This window comes from Kwoniella newhampshirensis, chromosome 4 (assembly GCF_039105145.1).
Source record: "Kwoniella newhampshirensis strain CBS 13917 chromosome 4, whole genome shotgun sequence".
NCBI classification, from domain to species: domain Eukaryota; kingdom Fungi; phylum Basidiomycota; class Tremellomycetes; order Tremellales; family Cryptococcaceae; genus Kwoniella; species Kwoniella newhampshirensis.
Genome location: NC_089958.1, coordinates 173,572 through 191,879, shown reverse-complemented (window position 1 = coordinate 191,879; position 18,308 = coordinate 173,572). Strand labels below are relative to the sequence as shown.

General features: G+C 50.9%; 6 protein-coding genes across 6 annotated transcripts; 4 read left to right on the top strand and 2 right to left on the bottom strand.

Annotated features, from left to right (window-relative positions):
• Positions 1-162: 162 nt before the first annotated feature.
• On the top strand, positions 163-2,064 carry IAR55_002071 (uncharacterized protein; the record flags this gene model as incomplete). The annotated part of the gene is made up of 7 exons (XM_066945188.1): positions 163-736; positions 822-879; positions 935-946; positions 1,007-1,090; positions 1,152-1,266; positions 1,319-1,587; positions 1,719-2,064. The coding sequence occupies 7 exons, from the start codon at positions 163-165 to the stop codon at positions 2,062-2,064; spliced, it is 1,458 nt and encodes a 485-aa protein (XP_066803877.1).
• An 857-nt stretch (positions 2,065-2,921) lies between these two features.
• Positions 2,922-4,901, top strand: IAR55_002070 (uncharacterized protein; the record flags this gene model as incomplete). The annotated part of the gene is made up of 4 exons (XM_066945187.1): positions 2,922-2,970; positions 3,067-3,268; positions 3,393-3,647; positions 3,713-4,901. 4 exons carry the CDS (start codon positions 2,922-2,924, stop codon positions 4,899-4,901), a joined length of 1,695 nt encoding a protein of 564 aa, XP_066803876.1.
• A 492-nt stretch (positions 4,902-5,393) lies between these two features.
• Positions 5,394-7,051, top strand: IAR55_002069 (40S ribosomal protein RACK1; the record flags this gene model as incomplete). The annotated part of the gene is made up of 6 exons (XM_066945186.1): positions 5,394-5,502; positions 5,618-5,837; positions 6,095-6,214; positions 6,275-6,350; positions 6,567-6,832; positions 6,898-7,051. 6 exons carry the CDS (start codon positions 5,394-5,396, stop codon positions 7,049-7,051), a joined length of 945 nt encoding a protein of 314 aa, XP_066803875.1.
• Positions 7,052-7,243: 192 nt separating this feature from the next.
• Positions 7,244-7,925, bottom strand: IAR55_002068 (uncharacterized protein; the record flags this gene model as incomplete). The annotated part of the gene is made up of 4 exons (XM_066945185.1): positions 7,244-7,291; positions 7,360-7,446; positions 7,520-7,647; positions 7,739-7,925. The coding sequence occupies 4 exons, from the start codon at positions 7,923-7,925 to the stop codon at positions 7,244-7,246; spliced, it is 450 nt and encodes a 149-aa protein (XP_066803874.1).
• Positions 7,926-8,300: 375 nt separating this feature from the next.
• Positions 8,301-10,750, top strand: IAR55_002067 (uncharacterized protein; the record flags this gene model as incomplete). The annotated part of the gene is made up of 7 exons (XM_066945184.1): positions 8,301-8,669; positions 8,751-8,879; positions 8,988-9,086; positions 9,179-9,425; positions 9,479-9,804; positions 9,859-10,498; positions 10,563-10,750. The coding sequence occupies 7 exons, from the start codon at positions 8,301-8,303 to the stop codon at positions 10,748-10,750; spliced, it is 1,998 nt and encodes a 665-aa protein (XP_066803873.1).
• A 341-nt stretch (positions 10,751-11,091) lies between these two features.
• Positions 11,092-11,830, bottom strand: IAR55_002066 (uncharacterized protein; the record flags this gene model as incomplete). The annotated part of the gene is made up of 2 exons (XM_066945183.1): positions 11,092-11,669; positions 11,773-11,830. 2 exons carry the CDS (start codon positions 11,828-11,830, stop codon positions 11,092-11,094), a joined length of 636 nt encoding a protein of 211 aa, XP_066803872.1.
• Between the last annotated feature and the right edge of the window lie 6,478 nt (positions 11,831-18,308).

Sequence of the window (18,308 nt, the reverse complement as noted above, 5' to 3'; positions counted from 1 at the left end):
ATGAGTTGACATCTCCTGACATTCATGGGTTTGAACCGTCTTGACGAGGCTCAATCTGACCTGACCTGACCTTGTATGCTTCTGAAGCGCTGCTCTCATTGGCTCTCACACACCTCTCCGTTCCGGCGTCTGCCCCCTGCATCCCTTTGGATAGATTCTACCATGCCTCCTCGTCGATCTACAGCGTCAAAACGCGAACTTTCTCCCTCGACTTCACTATCCGATGCGCCTCCCCTCGAGCCTGCCGTTACTCGCACCGAAAAGAAAGGTGGAAAGGTGACCACCAAGACGAAACGAATCACCAAGGTCAAAGCAGATACGACAGAAGTGACTGACGAAGTCAAAGTCGATATCGAGACCGCCGCTGTTGACGAAGCTACCGCGCCTCCTGCTAAAAAGGCAAGAACAGCCAAATCCAAGATCTGGCCTCCGACCGACCTCGATCCATCTCTACATCCTCTCCGACAAGGCCACGATCCAATCTTCACACTTCCATCAGCCACCTCTGCGCCTAACGGAGGCATTGCGGCGAGTTCGTCCACTTTCAGACCGATGTTGCTCGGGGCGCATATGTCGACGGCCGGAGGTCCCGCAACGGCTCTGTTGAGAGCAGGATTGGCCGGTGCGAATGGTCTAGCTTTATTCACGAAGAGCCAGAGACAATGGAAGAGTAATCCCTATGAGGAGGAGACGATACAACGTTTCAGGGATTTGTTGAAGAGTAAAGAGCAAGGCGGTGAGTGGGATTGAGTTCTGGCGGAAGCAGTCTTGAAAACCGGAGCCCAAAGTGGATCCCGCTGACGGTCCACATGCTATGATAGGACTGGGATATGGTGCAGAGAGTATACTGGTACATGGGAGCTATCTCATAAATCTAGGGTGAGCCGGTCTCGAGCGTGTAACATCAATCATGTAGCTGATCCGAGCCAACCAGCAATCCCGATCCGTAAGCGACCTATATCTTTGTCCTTTTGAGTCTCTTGCTCCTCTGAAATCAATACCATAGGGTCAAGTGGGCAACGTCATATGACTGCTTCAAAGACGAAATCCTTCGGTGTCATCAGCTCGGCGTCAAGCTATACAATTGGCAGTGAGTGTCTTCAGTCCCTTTTGCTTCATCATTCATGTGCTGAGCGATCTCCGCCTTCTAGTCCCGGATCTACAGTTGGCGCATGCACCAAAGAGGAAAGTTTCGTTTCAATAGCCAAAGCCATCAACCAGGTTCACACCGAAGTTCCAGAGGTCATATGCGTGATCGAGAACATGGTCAGTCTTGTTCAGTGCAAACACACACGGCCCCTGACCGAAAAAGATATAGGCCAATGCTGGGTCCAATATCGTCGGAACGGCCTTCTCAGATATCAAATCGATCATCTCTCAAGTACACGATAAATCAAGAGTCAGAGTCTGCATCGATACTTGCCACCTTTTCGCTGCCGGCTACGACATACGGACACCAGAGCTGTACAAGGAGACAATGCGGAAGTTCAATGAAGAGGTCGGGAACGGGTATCTGGGAGGGATGCATCTGAATGACTCAAAGGCGGATCTGGGAGCGAACAAGGATCTGCACGAGAATATAGGGTTGTAAGTCCACTGGCTGTCTACCTGACTTCTCCCCTCTGCTCAGCAGTGCTAGACGATCACACCAGCTATATGATCGATTGTCGCCGCGATCTCGACTCGATAGCTGATCTACGCTCTTCCAATTGCTACAGAGGAAAAATAGGTCTATCCGCCTTCCGATCGATAATGCGAGATCCGCTCATGTCCGGTATCCCACTCGTCTTGGAAACACCGGCACCGGATGCACCTGTACCGACCGACCAGCTCGCCATTTGGACCAAAGAAATCGCATTGTTGTACGAGATACAAGGTATTGACGATGCCGAGTGGGAGACTAGGAAGGGTGAGATCGAGCAGAAGTGGAGAGTGGAGAGAGACATGATCAACCCGCCGAAGGAGAAAGGGCCGAAGGGAAAGGCTGCTGCTAAGGCAAAGCCAAAAGGGAAGAAGGGGAAGAAACAGGAAGACAGTGAGGAAGAAGACGAGGATGACGAGTAAACTTCCACTGGCATCGTGCTGAACGCCGATCGTGAAACGTCCTCATGCTCAATATAAGGAAAGCATTGTTCGTGCCACAGAAGGACGAGTGGCGAGAAACTGCAGCGTACACCAGCGGATACTTCTCGCGTAGCGTTTCGATCTCCGCGGGACCGAGCAACGATCTTGTCACTTCTGACAAAGGGTCATCCTTTCCGAACCCGTTTCAACGTCTGCTAAATTACAGATAAAACTGGGGCTGGATCATTGCTGAAGTCCAGTGCTCTGCTCACCACTGGTCGACTCATGCTCGGTTTCACGTCCATTCATGGAGCTTTCAAGCCTTATGACGCATTCATAATGTGACGCAAGATGAGAGGGATGTGATCGCCTCAAAAATGTCTTGTATACTGACAGTGCTTGACTCACTCACTTACGAAACGACAATCGAACGAAGGAAAGTCAAAGCTGTGCTGCTTGGCTGAAAGGACCTGTTCGATTTCGACAATCTGTCCCATCATTGAGCCTAAAGTGATCGTCATGCAAGAGCCCTGCCGTCTTGTCACCTTCTTGCACTTCCTTGTCGCTTTTGACTCGAAACAAGATTATGAGGTGACCTAGCACCAAGCGGAGTCCGAATGGGTGGCGATGATCAGTGAACACGATAAGGTATAAAAGAGGCCTCCCAAATCGTCTCGTATGCAATACTTCCGGCCAGGTTCCAAACAACTCTTCTCCTCTACAAAATTCCTTCGACGAGAGAGTTCTAATAGAGAAGAGAGACCGAGAAAAGGTGTATTCCTCTTCTTGACTGCTTGCAAGACTCGCCCAGGTGTCTTGATAGACTCAACTGACTAGAAGTCCGGACCTAACAAACAATGCCGTCTGACAGATACTCCAGATCGCGTCGATCAAAAGCTGGAAAAGGTAAGTACGCCTAGCATTCGATTCTCTCTCAACTCCTCCCGGGTGACGAGCGAGTCGATTCGTTCAGACTGACCGACCGAAATGACTTCTCCTCAGGTCTTCCAGATAGACGATCCATAAGTCGTCCCGATGCGGACTTGATGGCCAACGTCACAGAGAGGAGGAGATCGATCACTCCCAACACTCGTATCCCACAACTTCCAGATGAAAGCTGGGAGAAACGTTTCACACCTCCGCGAGAACGTACTCCGGACGAGTGGAGGGAGATTGGGAAGAAGTACTCTGCGCCCAATAGTAGGTAAGTCAGATCTCTAAGCCTAGAACGAGTTGTAGTCCAGCTGTTCTGCTCGTTGCGGGGTACTTCAGTGTGGAGTTATTGATTTGGGGGAGCGAAGTTTTCACTGATCCCCTTCACTTAACAGTGCAGCATCTTCCTCGTCGGACCTCAACGCTCCCCTGGCGCAGAGTAGGAGCTCGACACCCATGTCCCGGCTCGACCTTACCAGGAGCTACAATTCCCTCAACGAAGCTATGAATGACAGTGTCACCTCGCTCCGTTCTGCTGCATCCCCTGCTGTTCCAGCTTTGAGACTCGACACCAGTGTCGGTGGACCAATATTCTCGCTGCAGTCTCCACAATCGGCGACGAGTACCACCTCGGTTGATTCCTTCAGGAGGTAAGCAGATTCCACCCATGCGCGAGATTTAAACCTCTGCTGATGCGGTGCTGTCGTTTTCAAAGCAACTCAAGTGGGACAGGCAAGCACCGAAGAAGATCTCTCGACAGGCTCGCACGACGACTCTCGATATCGGCCTCCCGATCTGTTAATTGGGATATGGACTACGTGCCACCGGTAGTTGCGCCATATGAGTCTGTCTCGGATCCGACAAGTCCGTCGGGCTCCGCTGGTCAGAGACGTTACTCTGTCTCAAGTCTCAACGACTCGCGAGCTTCCCTCGCACTGGTCTCGCCCCAACTCCCCGGCGAGGATTCACCGTCACCGTCGCCAATGACGTCTGAGATTCCCACCCGTAGAAGCAGATCCCAGTTTGCTTTGGATCAGTTGACCGAGGGGTCAGAGCCTGATTCAAACGCGTTGGACAGGTCGGGAACGCTGGCGAGTTGGAAGAAGACCCAGAGGAAGAGTCGCCCCCATTTCAATCCGTCCGCTGCGAGTTTACAGATTCCACCAAGATCCTCCACTCATAACGTCTCAAGTCGACATGCAAAGATCCAGAGGCCTATCACAGACGATAGTGATTTCGCTGTCACCGAGTTTGAAGATAATGATGGTATCGGGCACAATACACCTGGGCAGCCCGAGTCTCCTCGGACGGGAGATTCTTTCAAGACCCCCTCCTCCCCTACCGGGATATCATTTCCACAAAGTCCCCGACAATCTAGTGCGTCTGCATCAGGAAGGTCTTCTCTCGGTTTGCCTGCCAGTCCAAAGGCTTTGAAGCATGTCGGAGACATGGGGCTGGTCGAGAAAAAGGCGAAATCGCCATTTGCCGGATATGTCACTCAATCTAGTACAAGCTCACAGAACACCCAACCAGGTCATGGTTCCATACAGGGCCTCCTACCCGATACTGATCAGTTGGCGAGCTCCCGCTCTCGAGCGGGAACTGAGTTTGCTATGTCGATGCCTGATCCATATAGCACGAGACCAGATTCCGACGACAGAACCCCGCTCAGGTTGCCGCGATTCCACAAAGATACTTACGAGATGCTCACAGGCGAGAGCGCGAGCCTGGAAAATCCTCCTCGCTCATTGAAAGTCAATGAACCTTCGCCTTCATCGGGAATCGGCCACAGTGATGACTCCTTGCGGAATGTTCATGAGGCCTCTTCCACAAGCCAGACGAGGTCGGAACCCAGAGGTTCGCATAGGAAATTGAGAAAGAAGGCGGGACGTGATCGATCGTAAACCAGTGAGACTGCCTTTGCGACCTTTCGTAGGCGAACAAGGTAGGCAGAGGGAAGCATTAGCTTTGCAAGCTAGATGTAGGTAGCCTAAAGAAGAGAAAGAAAGCCAGATGAGAACAGTACATTATGGTTTATATAGGAAAGCGGACACGGCAGAGTGGTATGGTGTACAGCATGCACGAGGAGCTGAGACGTGAAAAAGTGGACAACCTCCACCGGGGGACTTTGTTTCATTCCTCGATCGGCGTTTCGGAGTTTCTGCGTTCCATCTCCAAATTGGCGAAAGTTCTTTGGATCAAAATGTCGGAAAATGCAAAATGCAACGAATGCTGCTCCCTTTGCTGCTCTGCTCTGCTCTGCGGCGCTCACGCTACACACCTCCCTGTCTCTCTCTCTCTCTCCATTGCTCAAAGGCCATCATCCTCAACAGATCCATCCCTCCTCATTCCCATATCTGTCCAACTATCCTCACTCCAATAATCTCTTCTCAAAAATGGCCGAGCCTCTCGCTTTCAAGGGTACCCTCGCCGGCCACGGTGGATGGATCACCGCCATTGCTACTTCGTCAGAGAACCCCGACATGATCTTGACCGCTTCTAGGGGTGGGTGGTGTTCCGCTCCGTGTCACTGTCGAAGAGAGACAGAAACTGGGGACAGCCACATAGGGTCCAAGGGGGAACGGAACTCAACTGACATTGATGATCGCTTGTGTTACAGACAAGACCATCATCGTCTGGCAACTCACCCGAGACGACGCTTCTTTCGGTTTCCCCAAAAAGATCCTCCACGGTCACAACCACTTCGTCTCAGACGTCGTCGTCTCTTCCGACGGTCAATTCGCCCTTTCCTCCTCTTGGGACCACACCCTCAGGTTGTGGGACTTGAACACGGGTCTGACCACGAAGAAGTTTGTCGGTCACACTGGCGATGTCCTTTCGTGAGTTTGAGTATGGAGCATCTTGGATCGAGGTTCTAGAGGGGAAAGGAAGGATTGTGGACGGGGATCTGCAGTCTGGAACTGGAGAGAGGATGGACCACACGGATTGGAGTGGTCACGTTCTGGATGGGGCCGGAGCATAGTGGAAAACTTCGACTAGGGGGTCATGATGGACGAAACAGCTCAAATGGATCTCAACAGGCTTGGCTTGGAGGAAAAGCGCCCAAGAACATAGCTAACTCTCACACCCGCCACAGCGTCTCCTTCTCCGCCGACAACCGACAGATCGTCTCCGCTTCTCGAGACAGGACTATCAAGCTCTGGAACACCCTCGGAGAGTGCAAGTTCAACATTGTCGAGGACGGCCACACCGAGTGGTAAGTCTGAGCTGGGGGAAAAGTTCGGTGCGAGCAGTGACTGACATGTCAATTCTTCAGGGTCTCTTGCGTCCGATTCTCCCCTAACCCCGTCATCCCCGTCATCGTCTCCGCCGGTTGGGACAAGGTCGTCAAGGTGAGTCTCGCATCTCATTTCCACCGTTGCCCTCATCACCATCGACATGATGCGATCATTTTATATTTGCTACTTCAGAGGGCCCATCAATCCCTATGAGACTATCTTTTCCACCAAGATCTCTGATCTCCTACCTATCCTTGCATTATCGCCTGTATCTCTATACAAGTCTGGACTGCAATTCGCTGACGAGTGACTTGGTGCACTTTTGTTCAGGTCTGGGAGCTGTCCAAGTGCAAGCTCAAGACCAACCACTACGGTCACACCGGTTACATCAACACCCTCGCTGTCTCTCCCGATGGATCTCTCGCCGCCTCCGGTGGTAAGGACGGTATCACCATGCTTTGGGACTTGAACGACGGCAAGCACCTCTACTCACTCGAGGCTGGTGACGTCGTCAACGCTCTCGTCTTCTCTCCCAACCGATACTGGCTCTGTGCTGCTACCGCTTCTTCCATCAAGATCTTCGACTTGGAGAGCAAGTGAGTGGATTGTGTGGCCCCAACCCTCGAATGACATTATGCTGACGCAGATACACTCTCTGCAGGTCCACCGTCGATGACCTCCGACCTGACTTTGACGGCCTCAGCGAGGGAGCCCGAAAGCCCGAATGCACTTCTCTCGCCTGGTCCGCCGATGGTCAGACTCTTTTCGCTGGTTTCTCGGACAACCTGGTCCGAGTGTGGGTCGTCGTTGCCTAGAGTGGGACAGAGTAAGGGATGTTTGTACTTGCATGCAGACGGTCACTGGATTCATTTGTTTGGTCGGGAGAGGATTCTCTGGAGGACAAAGAAACAGTTTTTTTTCCCAGTTGCAGTATGAGTTTGTGATTGGTATCTTGATACAAAGTACAGATGGGATTAGAGAGCCAGGCAGAAAGTATCTAGTGTGTACTACAGATCGTACTCGTCAGAATCCGAGTCGTCACGTTTTCGTTGGATCTGAACGAGGAGCAATGCTCACTCAGCATGACGACCTCTGCGGAGGGAGGAGATAGATGTGAGCTTACGGTGATACCTCCCCCTAAGGATTTTGTTCGTCCTCCAGCTGAGGAAGTGACAGGTGCTGAACTCTTTATCGGAGGGGGGTTTGACACCTAATGCGCAGAAGAAAAAAGTAAGTCAAGCGAACTGTCCGATGACTATTGACCGGACGAGACCATGACCCACCTGTTCTAATAATCCTTTCAACGCTTCGTCCGTCACTTGACCCCTGATCTGACCTTGTTGGCCCATCCTCACCAACAGATCTTCGACCTGAGACGCCAACTGCGGTCGAGTGAGTGATATTCGTGATACTGATTTTGAACTGGGATAAGCTTGAGTCCATCGCAGATGTCTGCTCAGATGGAACTTCGTTCCGGAGTATTTGCTCGGACCGACACCCACGTCTTTCCCTCGCTGAAGGCTCCAACATCGCCGCGATCATATTCCTCTTCATCTCCTCCTGTTGTCTAGCCCTCGACTCTGCCGCTTCTCTCTCTTCCGGCGAAGGTCCTGCATTCCCACCCGATCCACTACCGCCATTCTGGGGTTGAGATGGCCGGAATCCCGGCGGGAGCTGCATACCTGACATGGTAGGGATTTGGATGAGAGGACCGAATGTGGATACCGAATGATACAGATCACGTCGAGCAAGACAAGAAACGTATGATCGATCTTCTAGCTATCACCTCAGTTACTCTTTCTTTCACATTCGAAGACGGGAGTATTGATTTGACAGCATTCCCCTCCAGGTAGTTAGTTACGTAAGACGGTCGTGGTCGAGTCTCCCTCATTCCATGACGGGCATTTTCTGGTTGGTGGCAGCCTGATAGCATCAACGATTGACTCAACCTCGATCCTTCCGACCTCTCATTGTTGGACATCTTGTCTCTTTCCATAGATCCCAGCAAACGACAGCAACCAGACTGCTGGGCAACCCTCCCATTACATCAAATATCTTGTAAACATGTCCGCCGTCATCGAAGCCATCTCACAAGCAGTCGGGATCTCCGTCCCAAGCGCTGCTCCTCCTGCTCCTTCCTCGAATCCGAAAACAAAGAAATCGAAGAAAAAGGCAACGACACCTACCGCTTCAGGTGTTCCCGCTCCCGCTTCTCCTACTGCTGCTACTGCTGCTACCGCTGAGTCATCTAACAATACCGCGGTAGCACAAGGTGTTCCAGATGCTGCTCCTGCACAAGCGCAGGCTCAAGCACAAGCACAGACAGTTGAAGGAGGAGTACCTGGAACGACCTCGGTGGGTGGACCTGGCAAAGAGAAAGGACCGGTGGAAGAGGTCATCGCGAAACGTATGCGAACATTGGGCAAGAAGATCGTGAGTCATCTTAGCTATGTTGTATCTCGTGTCCCACGAAAAGGTGGTCATTGAGCTAATCTGATTCATGATCGGTTTCAGCAACGGTTCAAGGGCTATGCGGAGAAGCCTCCATCAACACTGAACAATGATCAGAGAGCTGCTATTGCAGCTTTACCGAACTTGGAAGGAACCTACCGAGAGCTGGAAGATCTTTCGAAGCAGGTCGAGGTGAGTCATCTCGACTTTCAAGCCTTGTGAGGGTCCGCTTCCGGATGATACTAATGCACTGGGGGTGATAATGCTTCAAGTGGGCTGATTTGTTGCTTTAAATTATAGTATGTCGAGCTGGAACAAGCTGGAAAGGTCCGAGAGATCAGAGAGCAGGCGCGAAAGGAAGCTGAGGGGATAGCATCTACCAAAGTTACTGAATTCCAAGTGAGTTCAGTCGATATATCGATACACCTCTTATACCTCTTTTCCAAATTCGAGTCAAGTTCGCTGAAAATGTTCTGCCCTCATTCTTGCAGACCACGTTATCCACACCCCTCGCTCTCTTCCTTCGTCTGCATACCCTCCTCCACCCCGCTCGAACGTCGGATCACGAACACCTCACTTTCGCTAAACTTGACCTTCCTTCAAACCTGCAAGATGTGGTTCAAGCTACCGATGTTCTGCGAGTTGGTAGGATGTACGAGGATCTCACCAATGGCAGGGAAACTGCCGCTGCTGTCATCAGCGGTCTGGTCAGAGGACCGGTAGGCGAGGATGAGGAGAGTGAGTAGCTGTCTGGCAATCACAAGGAGTCTCCGTTCATTCCTGCTACTTAGATGATCACGTCCACGAATTGCTCGACCTTCTTTCCCAATCCGACTCTCAAACTACTGAGATGACAACTCCCGAGGCTGAAGAGGAGGCTATCGAGACACCCGTTGCGGAACCTATTCCAGAGGTCGTTCAAGCTGTTTCGGCACCTCGCTCTGAGCAGGGTTTGCCAAATGACCACGATGAGGAACCTACTATCGAAGCAGAGGAGGCGTCTGCACCCCCTCAGGCTGCGACAACCGGCTCGAGTGGAGCGTTGAACTTCCTTCAGGAAGATGAGTTGGCCGAGGAGGAAAGTTTCGAGGTTGTTCCTAGGCTCGCTGCCCATCAGGTTCGTCTTGTTTCTCTCCACACCCACGTGTCGCTAATCCCATGCCAATCTCAGACTTCTGGGCTGCAACCGCCCTACGAATCCTACACGCCTGCTGCTCTTGAACCCCCTATCCCCACCACCGCCACCGATTCTGGCGTTCTTAGTCCTGGTCCTACCGTGCCGACCCCCCCTGCCAACTTCGACTGGACCGCAGAGGACGATGTCGACGATGAGACGGGTGCTCAGCAGATTCGAGACGCCTTCGCTATGAGCGGTTCCGCCACACCCGCCCCTTTCCCTTCGAAAGCAGAAGAAACTCCTGTCCAGACCGAGGAAGCCGCAGCACACGCCATCGTTCAAGAGAACGAGCTCGCCAATGCCCATACCACACAGTCTGCCGATGCGACTGCTATGGCAGCGCCCACAGCGGTGGAGAGCAGTGTCGCCCCCGCGCCGACACCCGCAATGAACGACCCCGTTCCTGGTCAAAAGGGCCAACAACAGCCAAGACAGCGACATATCTCAGGTGCGAAACGACAACAGCACGATCAGGCGAAAACTCCAGCCAAGCCCAAGTTTGATGAGGATGGGTTCCAGGTTGTAGGCAGGCAGACACTCGCGCCAACATCGACCAGAGGACGAGGTAGGGGACGAGGGGACGCTGCCGGTGGCCGAGGTCGAGGTACTGCTGGCAGAGGCCGAGGAGGATCTGGTGAGTCGCACAACCTCGTCACAGTATTCGAGCACTTGTGCTGATGACATCGGCTCATGAGCAGGTCCTCGAGGCGGTGCTCGATCAACATCTCAAGTTCAAGTACAGCAGCAAGAAGGTCAATCTAAATTTCAAAGTCAAGGACAAGGACCGATCCAGTCTCGTCCGCCCAAACAAAATCGTCAACCTTCACAGAAGGCTTCAGCCCCTACTCCCGCTACAGCCCCGGCTCCGGCTTCAGCTCAAGCATAGGGGAGTGTGAATTGGAGAGAAAAAAGTAATTTAAGCAGTGAACAAGTGGTGTGCATAATCAAGGAAGGGCCAAGTATAAGAGGAGGTGATGAATCAGCAGTCAGAAACATCGCATAATCATAACGCAATGCATGGTATGGTGCATCGCTCTTCATGATGAGCTGTGGTGAGGTCATCAGTACGGGTGTTCTGGACCAGTGTACTTGCGTCGGGTACCGGCCAGTATATAAGATAGGTATGGGAAGGGCTCTAGCGGGGAGATGGAACAATAGATCAACAAATGAGGTCAAATATCGTAACAAACATTCATACAACCACCACTGGTACGCACAGTATCGCTATCAAACTAACGACTCTCTTCCGACCATCTTCCACCCCTCCGGTACACCCTCACTATCAACGATGACTACGTCCTCCACCTCCACTTCATCCTTGAACCCCCTGTCATTCGCGACCTTGGCCAACTCATCCCTCCTCTCCTGTGTCAACTCGCCATATAACAAGCTGAGATGCGGGAAATAGTCAGGAAGTTCATTCAGTCCGAAAGCTTCTTGAACTTGTTTTCGTAAGGCGAGTAAAGGGGGAGTGGGATGGACGGGGGCTAAGACGGATTGATAGTATTTTGAACCGCTTTGAGCCGGTTTCAGTCTCAATGGGCCGTGGAACAAAGACTTCGAGTCGGGACTCGGATTCGAGCTCGGAGACTGAGCGGTGGTGGAAGAAGATGATTTGGCTTTTTCTATTGCGCTTCGTAAAGTCGCTTTGATCTCGTCAACAGGGATCGAAGTGGAGATCGGATGAAGCAGGGTGATGTGGGGTACAAATGTGGGTGAAGCTCGTTCGAGAGAGGCGAGATGGGAGATGAGAGATTGATATTCGGGTGTAGCAGGTTTAGAGGGGATCAGCCAGAGGGCGTAGCCTAGAAATGATTGGGAAAGGGTCAGAGTGACATATCGATCAGGGCTAGGCGGTAGTAGACAGACTGCGAAGAGGGACGAGGTGATGTTGCGGTTTGTGCTTACCGGACAAAGGAGGCGCTACCTCCTTCGAAGAAGCCGGCGTGGGTGGCTCAGTCGACATGACTCGTTCCACAGCAGGGTCCAACGACGCGAAGAGGTGGAACAGAGCGGAGTGATGGCGGTGCAGGCGACGACGAATGAATACTTAGGTCATAACGACTGGACACGGAACGAGCAAGTGGAGGGGGACGAAAGCGATGATATCACCATCAATGAGGCAACTCTATTTGCCTGAATGATGGACAAATTCAGTGTCGGGAAAATGGATCAGAATGGAGCGCTTTGGGGTGGAAATGGTCGAACGTTTAGATCATGCAATGCAAGGCAACCAGCAATGTATGTGCATCCCCATATGCTATCTTTGCCCCCCTTGCCCTTGCACAAGATAAGCTGGCAACTCTTGAAACCCTTCCATTGATATCTCTCTCTGATACTCAGCAATTCTCCGGCCGCCTCAGATTGCTGCTTGGTATTTGGTCTGATGTTGCATGGCATCAGCTGTGAGGATATGCTAGTGATTGCTGGATCCACGACTTACCCAATATGGACAGATTACCGAGAAAATCTAGACATCCATCTTCCCAACTTGGACGTTGAAGATGAGTGTGTGCGGTTTGCAGACTCTGTTTGTTCTGTTTCAAAGTCCATGTCGCTTTGTCGGTAAGGATCAGCTTGGACAGACCAATCAAAGTCTTGCAGATTCCTTGTCCTGTCCAAGGTTCCAAAAGTCATAACAACCGTTTGAATGCCAGCGTTCTCACACTCTGTCAGGGTATGATACTTGTGTTCTTGACCAATTCCAGGGTTCTGGATCAGTGGGAGCAGAGAGTCTATACTCCTTTGTGCACTATCTGCCACTTCTCTGGCCCATGGGTCCCCAGTCGTCTTGCATGAGATAGTGGGGGCCCAGCATCGTTCTCCAAGCTTGCGACCACTAATCTTGACCATCAACTCGGCTTGTACCTTGTTGTGAAATGGATTCTGGCTGAACTTCTGGCATTGTTGAGACAAGTTGTGATGATGTGAGAGCGTGAGATCTATTATTTTTCTTTCAGAATGAATATGTCTGTCAAGGTTGGTTCAGGTCAAGCTGAACTGTTATGAAATGGGATTGAATGATGTGTTGGAAGAAAGATGCAGAACAAATTCTTCAGCTATATATGCTTTGACAGATACTGACACAGCAGAGCTTCACTAAAGTCTTGATGAAAAGCAGATGGTGATCCTTTCTTGTTTTGACATCATAGGTCATAAAGGTGACAGGTTGTCATGACGGCCATTCCGCCACGACCACGAATAAGCCATTATTACGTAAACCCTCTTGATATCTTCGACTTCTTCGATATCTTCGAGCACAACTCGATATACTCGCCGAAGACCGAGTTAAAGGGGGCTGCAGGTGAACGATAGAAACAGGAGGAAGTTGATCGATGTTCTACGCATCCTGGCGGATGGATCAGTGGAGATATATAGGTACATGGTCTTAGTTCTCGTTGTTCTAGTCTTTCTCTAGCGATTTCTCGATTGAAAGTCATACCTAGTACCTTGCTCATCGTTCAACGATATCACTGTGGTACCTCAGTCTATCTAGAACTGCTACGAGCCCTTCTAGATATCCGCGTCAAGTTCCTCGCCATCCTCGCTATCCTCCTTATCCTCGTTATCCTCGTTATCCTCGTTATCGTCGTTTCCTCATAGTATACTGTCTCGTTGTGTGATAGGGCTCATTGACTGAGGCCACATTGACCATCGTGACACAGGTGGAATATGTGCAAGCAGGGTGAAAGGTGTACAACCACGCCTAATGGTGGTCATTTAGGTGTTTCAGTACCCATTCTTCACCCTTTCCTTTTGACATCACAGAGGAAGCCAATCATTCAGCTCAGCAGGTATGGATCCAGCTGGATGCTGCTGATTGCTCTTTTGAAGGGAGGATACCTCAAAGGAGGTGAAAGCTTTGGTTGGTGAAAGGACTGGATAGCAAAAAATAGAATACAATCTTGTGACAGAATGGCAAAGAATGACAGTGCGATCTAAAAGATTCACAGCATCGAGAGTTGTCATGTCACCAGAAGCGTCTGGAGCAACTGTGAGACTGTAGCAGGCATACACCCTCTGCTGATCAAATGGTAGATGGTGTGCCAAATACCGAATCAATTTGCTACAAGCAAAGTTGACAGGCCGGGACAAAGGGCTGCGGGGCATGAAGTCGATGAAATCCCACTTGAATGATGCATGGCGAGCGAGGACTGCAGCTTCCGAGTTCCCAAATTGACGTAGCTCGCAAAGAGCCAATGACGTACAAGACAGTCTGTAGGAAACATGGCCTACGCGCAGCACAAAGGTGGTACTCTTCCCTTACAACCCGGCGAGAAAAGAGCCCCGTCGGCTCCTTTCCCCTGCACTGTCCGTCCCGCAGTCGATCACGTCAATGCATACATTGGAACCGGAGTGGCGAAAAATCCTACCGTCACGCCGCTCTCCAGGTTCTACCCACTGTGGTTCGACCCTCCTCTCCATCTCTTCGCCTGCATCGTATCTGTAACTTGAGGCGCGAGTGCGGTCTCGTCTCACTTTGACCGAGATGATGATATTCCAAAGTTCGATTGGAAGCCAGCGTTAAGCCTTAAGAGCTGGTTGCTGCTCACCGGGTCTCTCCCTCATGCTTGAGGCTGGACGACCAGTCGAGGCGTTAATCGAGAGCTGTGGACTGTTGCACCAGCAATTGATCGATATCCTCCCAGTGGTCGTCTTGGCAAGTCCATCAGTATTGGGCGTTGAAGCGCTCAGGCCATTCTGTTCTTGTATCCTCTGCAGAGCGCTGGCACAATTCGTGTTCACAAAGCTGAAGCTCAAGATTTTCATGCTGTGTTTCATTGTCTTCAATGTAATCTGCCTGAACGGTCGGGGCGTAAATTCAGTTCTGATCCGGGGGGAATTTACTGTGAAGTGCACCCTCGGTATACCATATTCAGAGTGATCAAAAGCAGATACTCATGGCATTGTTCAGCCGTATGATCGATGGTGAAGTGTACGACGTGTGATGGTAGATAATACGTTTTGGGATCGAGACGCACCTAGTGGAAGGCGACGCTTGTTTATGCCGATATGGAAGCAAACAAGATGAAAGCTTGTAGATCCTGGTTAGATTCTTTACAAACTCTTTGTACTTGATACAAGATTTTACTTCTCACAGTGACTGGTGATCGGATAGCGGTGCCCTTGGTCGTTCCGGAAAGATTCGACAGTAAGTTGTCCACTTGAATGTGCGCCCTATGCGTTCGATGCCCGTACGGACTTGTCGTGCCGTATCCAGTCACTTTGTGTCTAATCTGACTTCGGTATCGCGGAAGATTTATGTGAATTTTGTCGAACACACTTTGGGATACGAAGGAACGTTTTCCAGTCGCGCAACATGAAGCAGTGGGGAAGATCCAGTTCGCTTTTCGTCAAGAGCTCATCGGAGGCTGGAGTTTTATGGCCTGGCGACTTTGACATCACTTTGAGCTCGATTGCGGTGTTCGCTTCCCCCACGAAACGATTCCATGCGAAGCGATCCCTTCTCGACCACCATCACCGTCAAAAATTGCCCAGTATAGCGCCTTAAAATCGAAGACACCAATCACACAGCAGATTTTGTAGAACGATATCACTGGAGACATATGACGCACCGACGACAATTTGTCGTTGTGACATCAGTGCAAAGCTGATGTCGAAGAGATGCATTAGACCCTCGCTACCTACAATACGGCTGGACTAGCCATAGAAGCGTGTGCAAACAACCCCAGATAAGGAGGCGGGACTTCCCTCTTTTATGCAAACTCATTTCTTCTCTGATACAGCGCTGGAAGGATGGTACACACTGTCAGGCATGCTCCTGATCTCCACCTCAGTATGCTGGTGCGTTGTCGTGTTAGTGACCAAAGAAGAGGGCTGTATGGGGTACCTCATACCATCCTCTGTTTCTGCTTCAGTTGTGTCAATGTACGTGGCACTGGTCATGCCCCTGGAACCGTTGGCAGGATCATCGGGCGGTGGACCACCCCCAAAGTTGTAGGAAGAAACCGGAGAAATATCTTTGGCTGCGCTGTGCGCATCCACCTCCGATGCGACTGATGAGCACGATTGACCAACCTGTGAGTTCATGTTGTGTACGGGAAGTGAGTGAGAATATGTTGCGTTCTATTTGACCTGACTGCTGACTGACGCGGTTGTTGTTGAGGATGGATAGCTGCAATGAGGCTTTGCACGACTTATCGACACATTCGTACATGATAAACCGCTGCGACCCTTCCTGTGCTAGGTCCCAGCAATTGAGATCCCGCTACTCTTTGAAACACCATTCTCTCCTTTATGGGTGGCAGCACATCAGTCGCAAGCGGTTCAACGGCTCCCACATTGGAAATAATGCGCTAAATATGACCATGCAAACACTGTCCCAACCTTTGTACTGCGATCCGAGTACAGCACGAACAGGATTGAGTGCAGTGTAGAGCAGGCAAGGTCCTCGGGTTATGTGGCGACTGCAAATTCGTCTATGTGTGTGACAAACAAGAAACAGTGATCAATCAGTGTACCACCACCAGGGATCATTCCTCTTCATGTGCGTATTAGAGTATAAATTGAAGTTATATTGCAGGAATATGGGACTTTTGATACTAGAGAGAGTTCCCCAACTCTTGACGATGTAAGGCACTCAAAAACGACCAATGCGTTTCTTGCAAGCACATGAGCGATCTCGAGAGGGCATATGGACATACATTGACTGTGAGAATGTCAAAAAGACCACAACGAGTGCAGAACCGCTTGAGTGCAAAACCGCTTCTTACTGGAGATCTGGCCACGCGAGCCATCAGGGAGGCGACTGCATGATCACGATAGGGTTTGGAGGACTTCAGAAAATACCGAAATGGACACCATATCTTTTTGGGACGAACAATGATAGGACAGCCGGGTATGGTAGGAAGTTCTGTGTAAGACGAATCAGGCTGACCCGCCCTTTGACAGCCTGTCACTTCAGACTGCCATATCGATGATTTTGATCAGTCACGATTAGAGAGTGAAATGTCATGTAAATTCGGGATGTTGGCAGAACTCTTACACGTCTGAAGCCTTTGACACCGTCCCACTTGGATCACTCATGTAGCATCGAAGTAGACTGCGCATATTAGTGGCATATGTATCACACGTTTGTCCACAGCGACTTTCTTCTGACCCGTTTATTCCCCTGTATACATGTTCCCAAACGTAGGATTTAACTCAACGTGAGCATTCCTCCCCAAACTCTTCTGCTCATCTGCCAAAATAACGCAGGATCTTGTCAACTCGCACTTCAGCGCTAGGAACGTTTCACCTCAACATCAATTTGCGACTGATATTGCGGCCCGAGACTGTTAACAATTCTCTTTACTGCCGTGGCACTGGCCTGAAGCATCTCTTCTTCGGAGTCCATTGTCAAAGTCCACCCTCTTTTAGCCTCACGACTTGTGTTGCGAAGCCCTTCCGCTCGATCCACTGCCGTATTTGCTACTTCAGTGACCGCCTCACCGGTGGACGGCTTGACACTGAAGCGAGGCTCGAACCTGCCGGATGTGCAGTCAGCCGCTATGGAAATAGTCGCCTTGGAGCCAGTGGTATTGGTATCGATGCTAGACATGTTCGCAATTGCTGGTCACTTCACGATTTGGGAAAATTGAGCGAAATGTAGAAGAGTGGAAAGGCTGGATGATGCCACCTATCGTTCATACTGTACTCTGTACTTGTAAGCGGACAGATGCATTATGATCGATCCTCTGAGTGCCAGGGCAGTCGAGAAGACGCGACACCGATATTCTTGGGACGACGGCGAACGCCTTCGTGCAGTCGAAGGCCTCCCTACTTCCTCAAGATCTTGCTTAGAAGGCGCATTACGATGACCACCTCCGGAAACAGATGTGCGAAGAAGGCTCACATACGATATCCTTCCTTTGTGCCATGTTGTCACTGACTGCGACTTCCATGAGGACCAGTGAGCCGACGAGGTACGAGGTTTAGGTCGCCTGAAAGACTGACATGGTTGTATCCTACCTGATCAGGATTGCGCGGCCTCGTGTGCTCAACCCGTGGCTCCGTGGCCGATGATTGTCAACCGACTACTTCTCCTTGTCTACAGGAAAAGACATCACGCTACAATGTGATTCAGAGCTAGCTACCTGCCAGTGAGTCCATCGTTCACACCACCAGTAAGCTACTGTGGCGAAGCCATGCTTGTCGAAATTCATGTGCTGATCAAATGGTCTCTTCGATCGTTGGTATACCATGATATCCCATGGAACAATGAATCATCAATGAGACTGATGTACTGTACCGCATATCCTCTCCTGACTGAAAAAAACAAACAAACACAAAGCACTCGTTTACGAGTACTCGGACTTGCATCTCCGTGCTAAAACTGCTCAAAATCATCCCACCTCACCGCCCAAGGGATCGTCTTCTTGTCCCCCCTCTCTCCCGAGCCAGAAGCGGCTTTCGAGGTCGCCCCCGTGAATTCCGCAGAACCG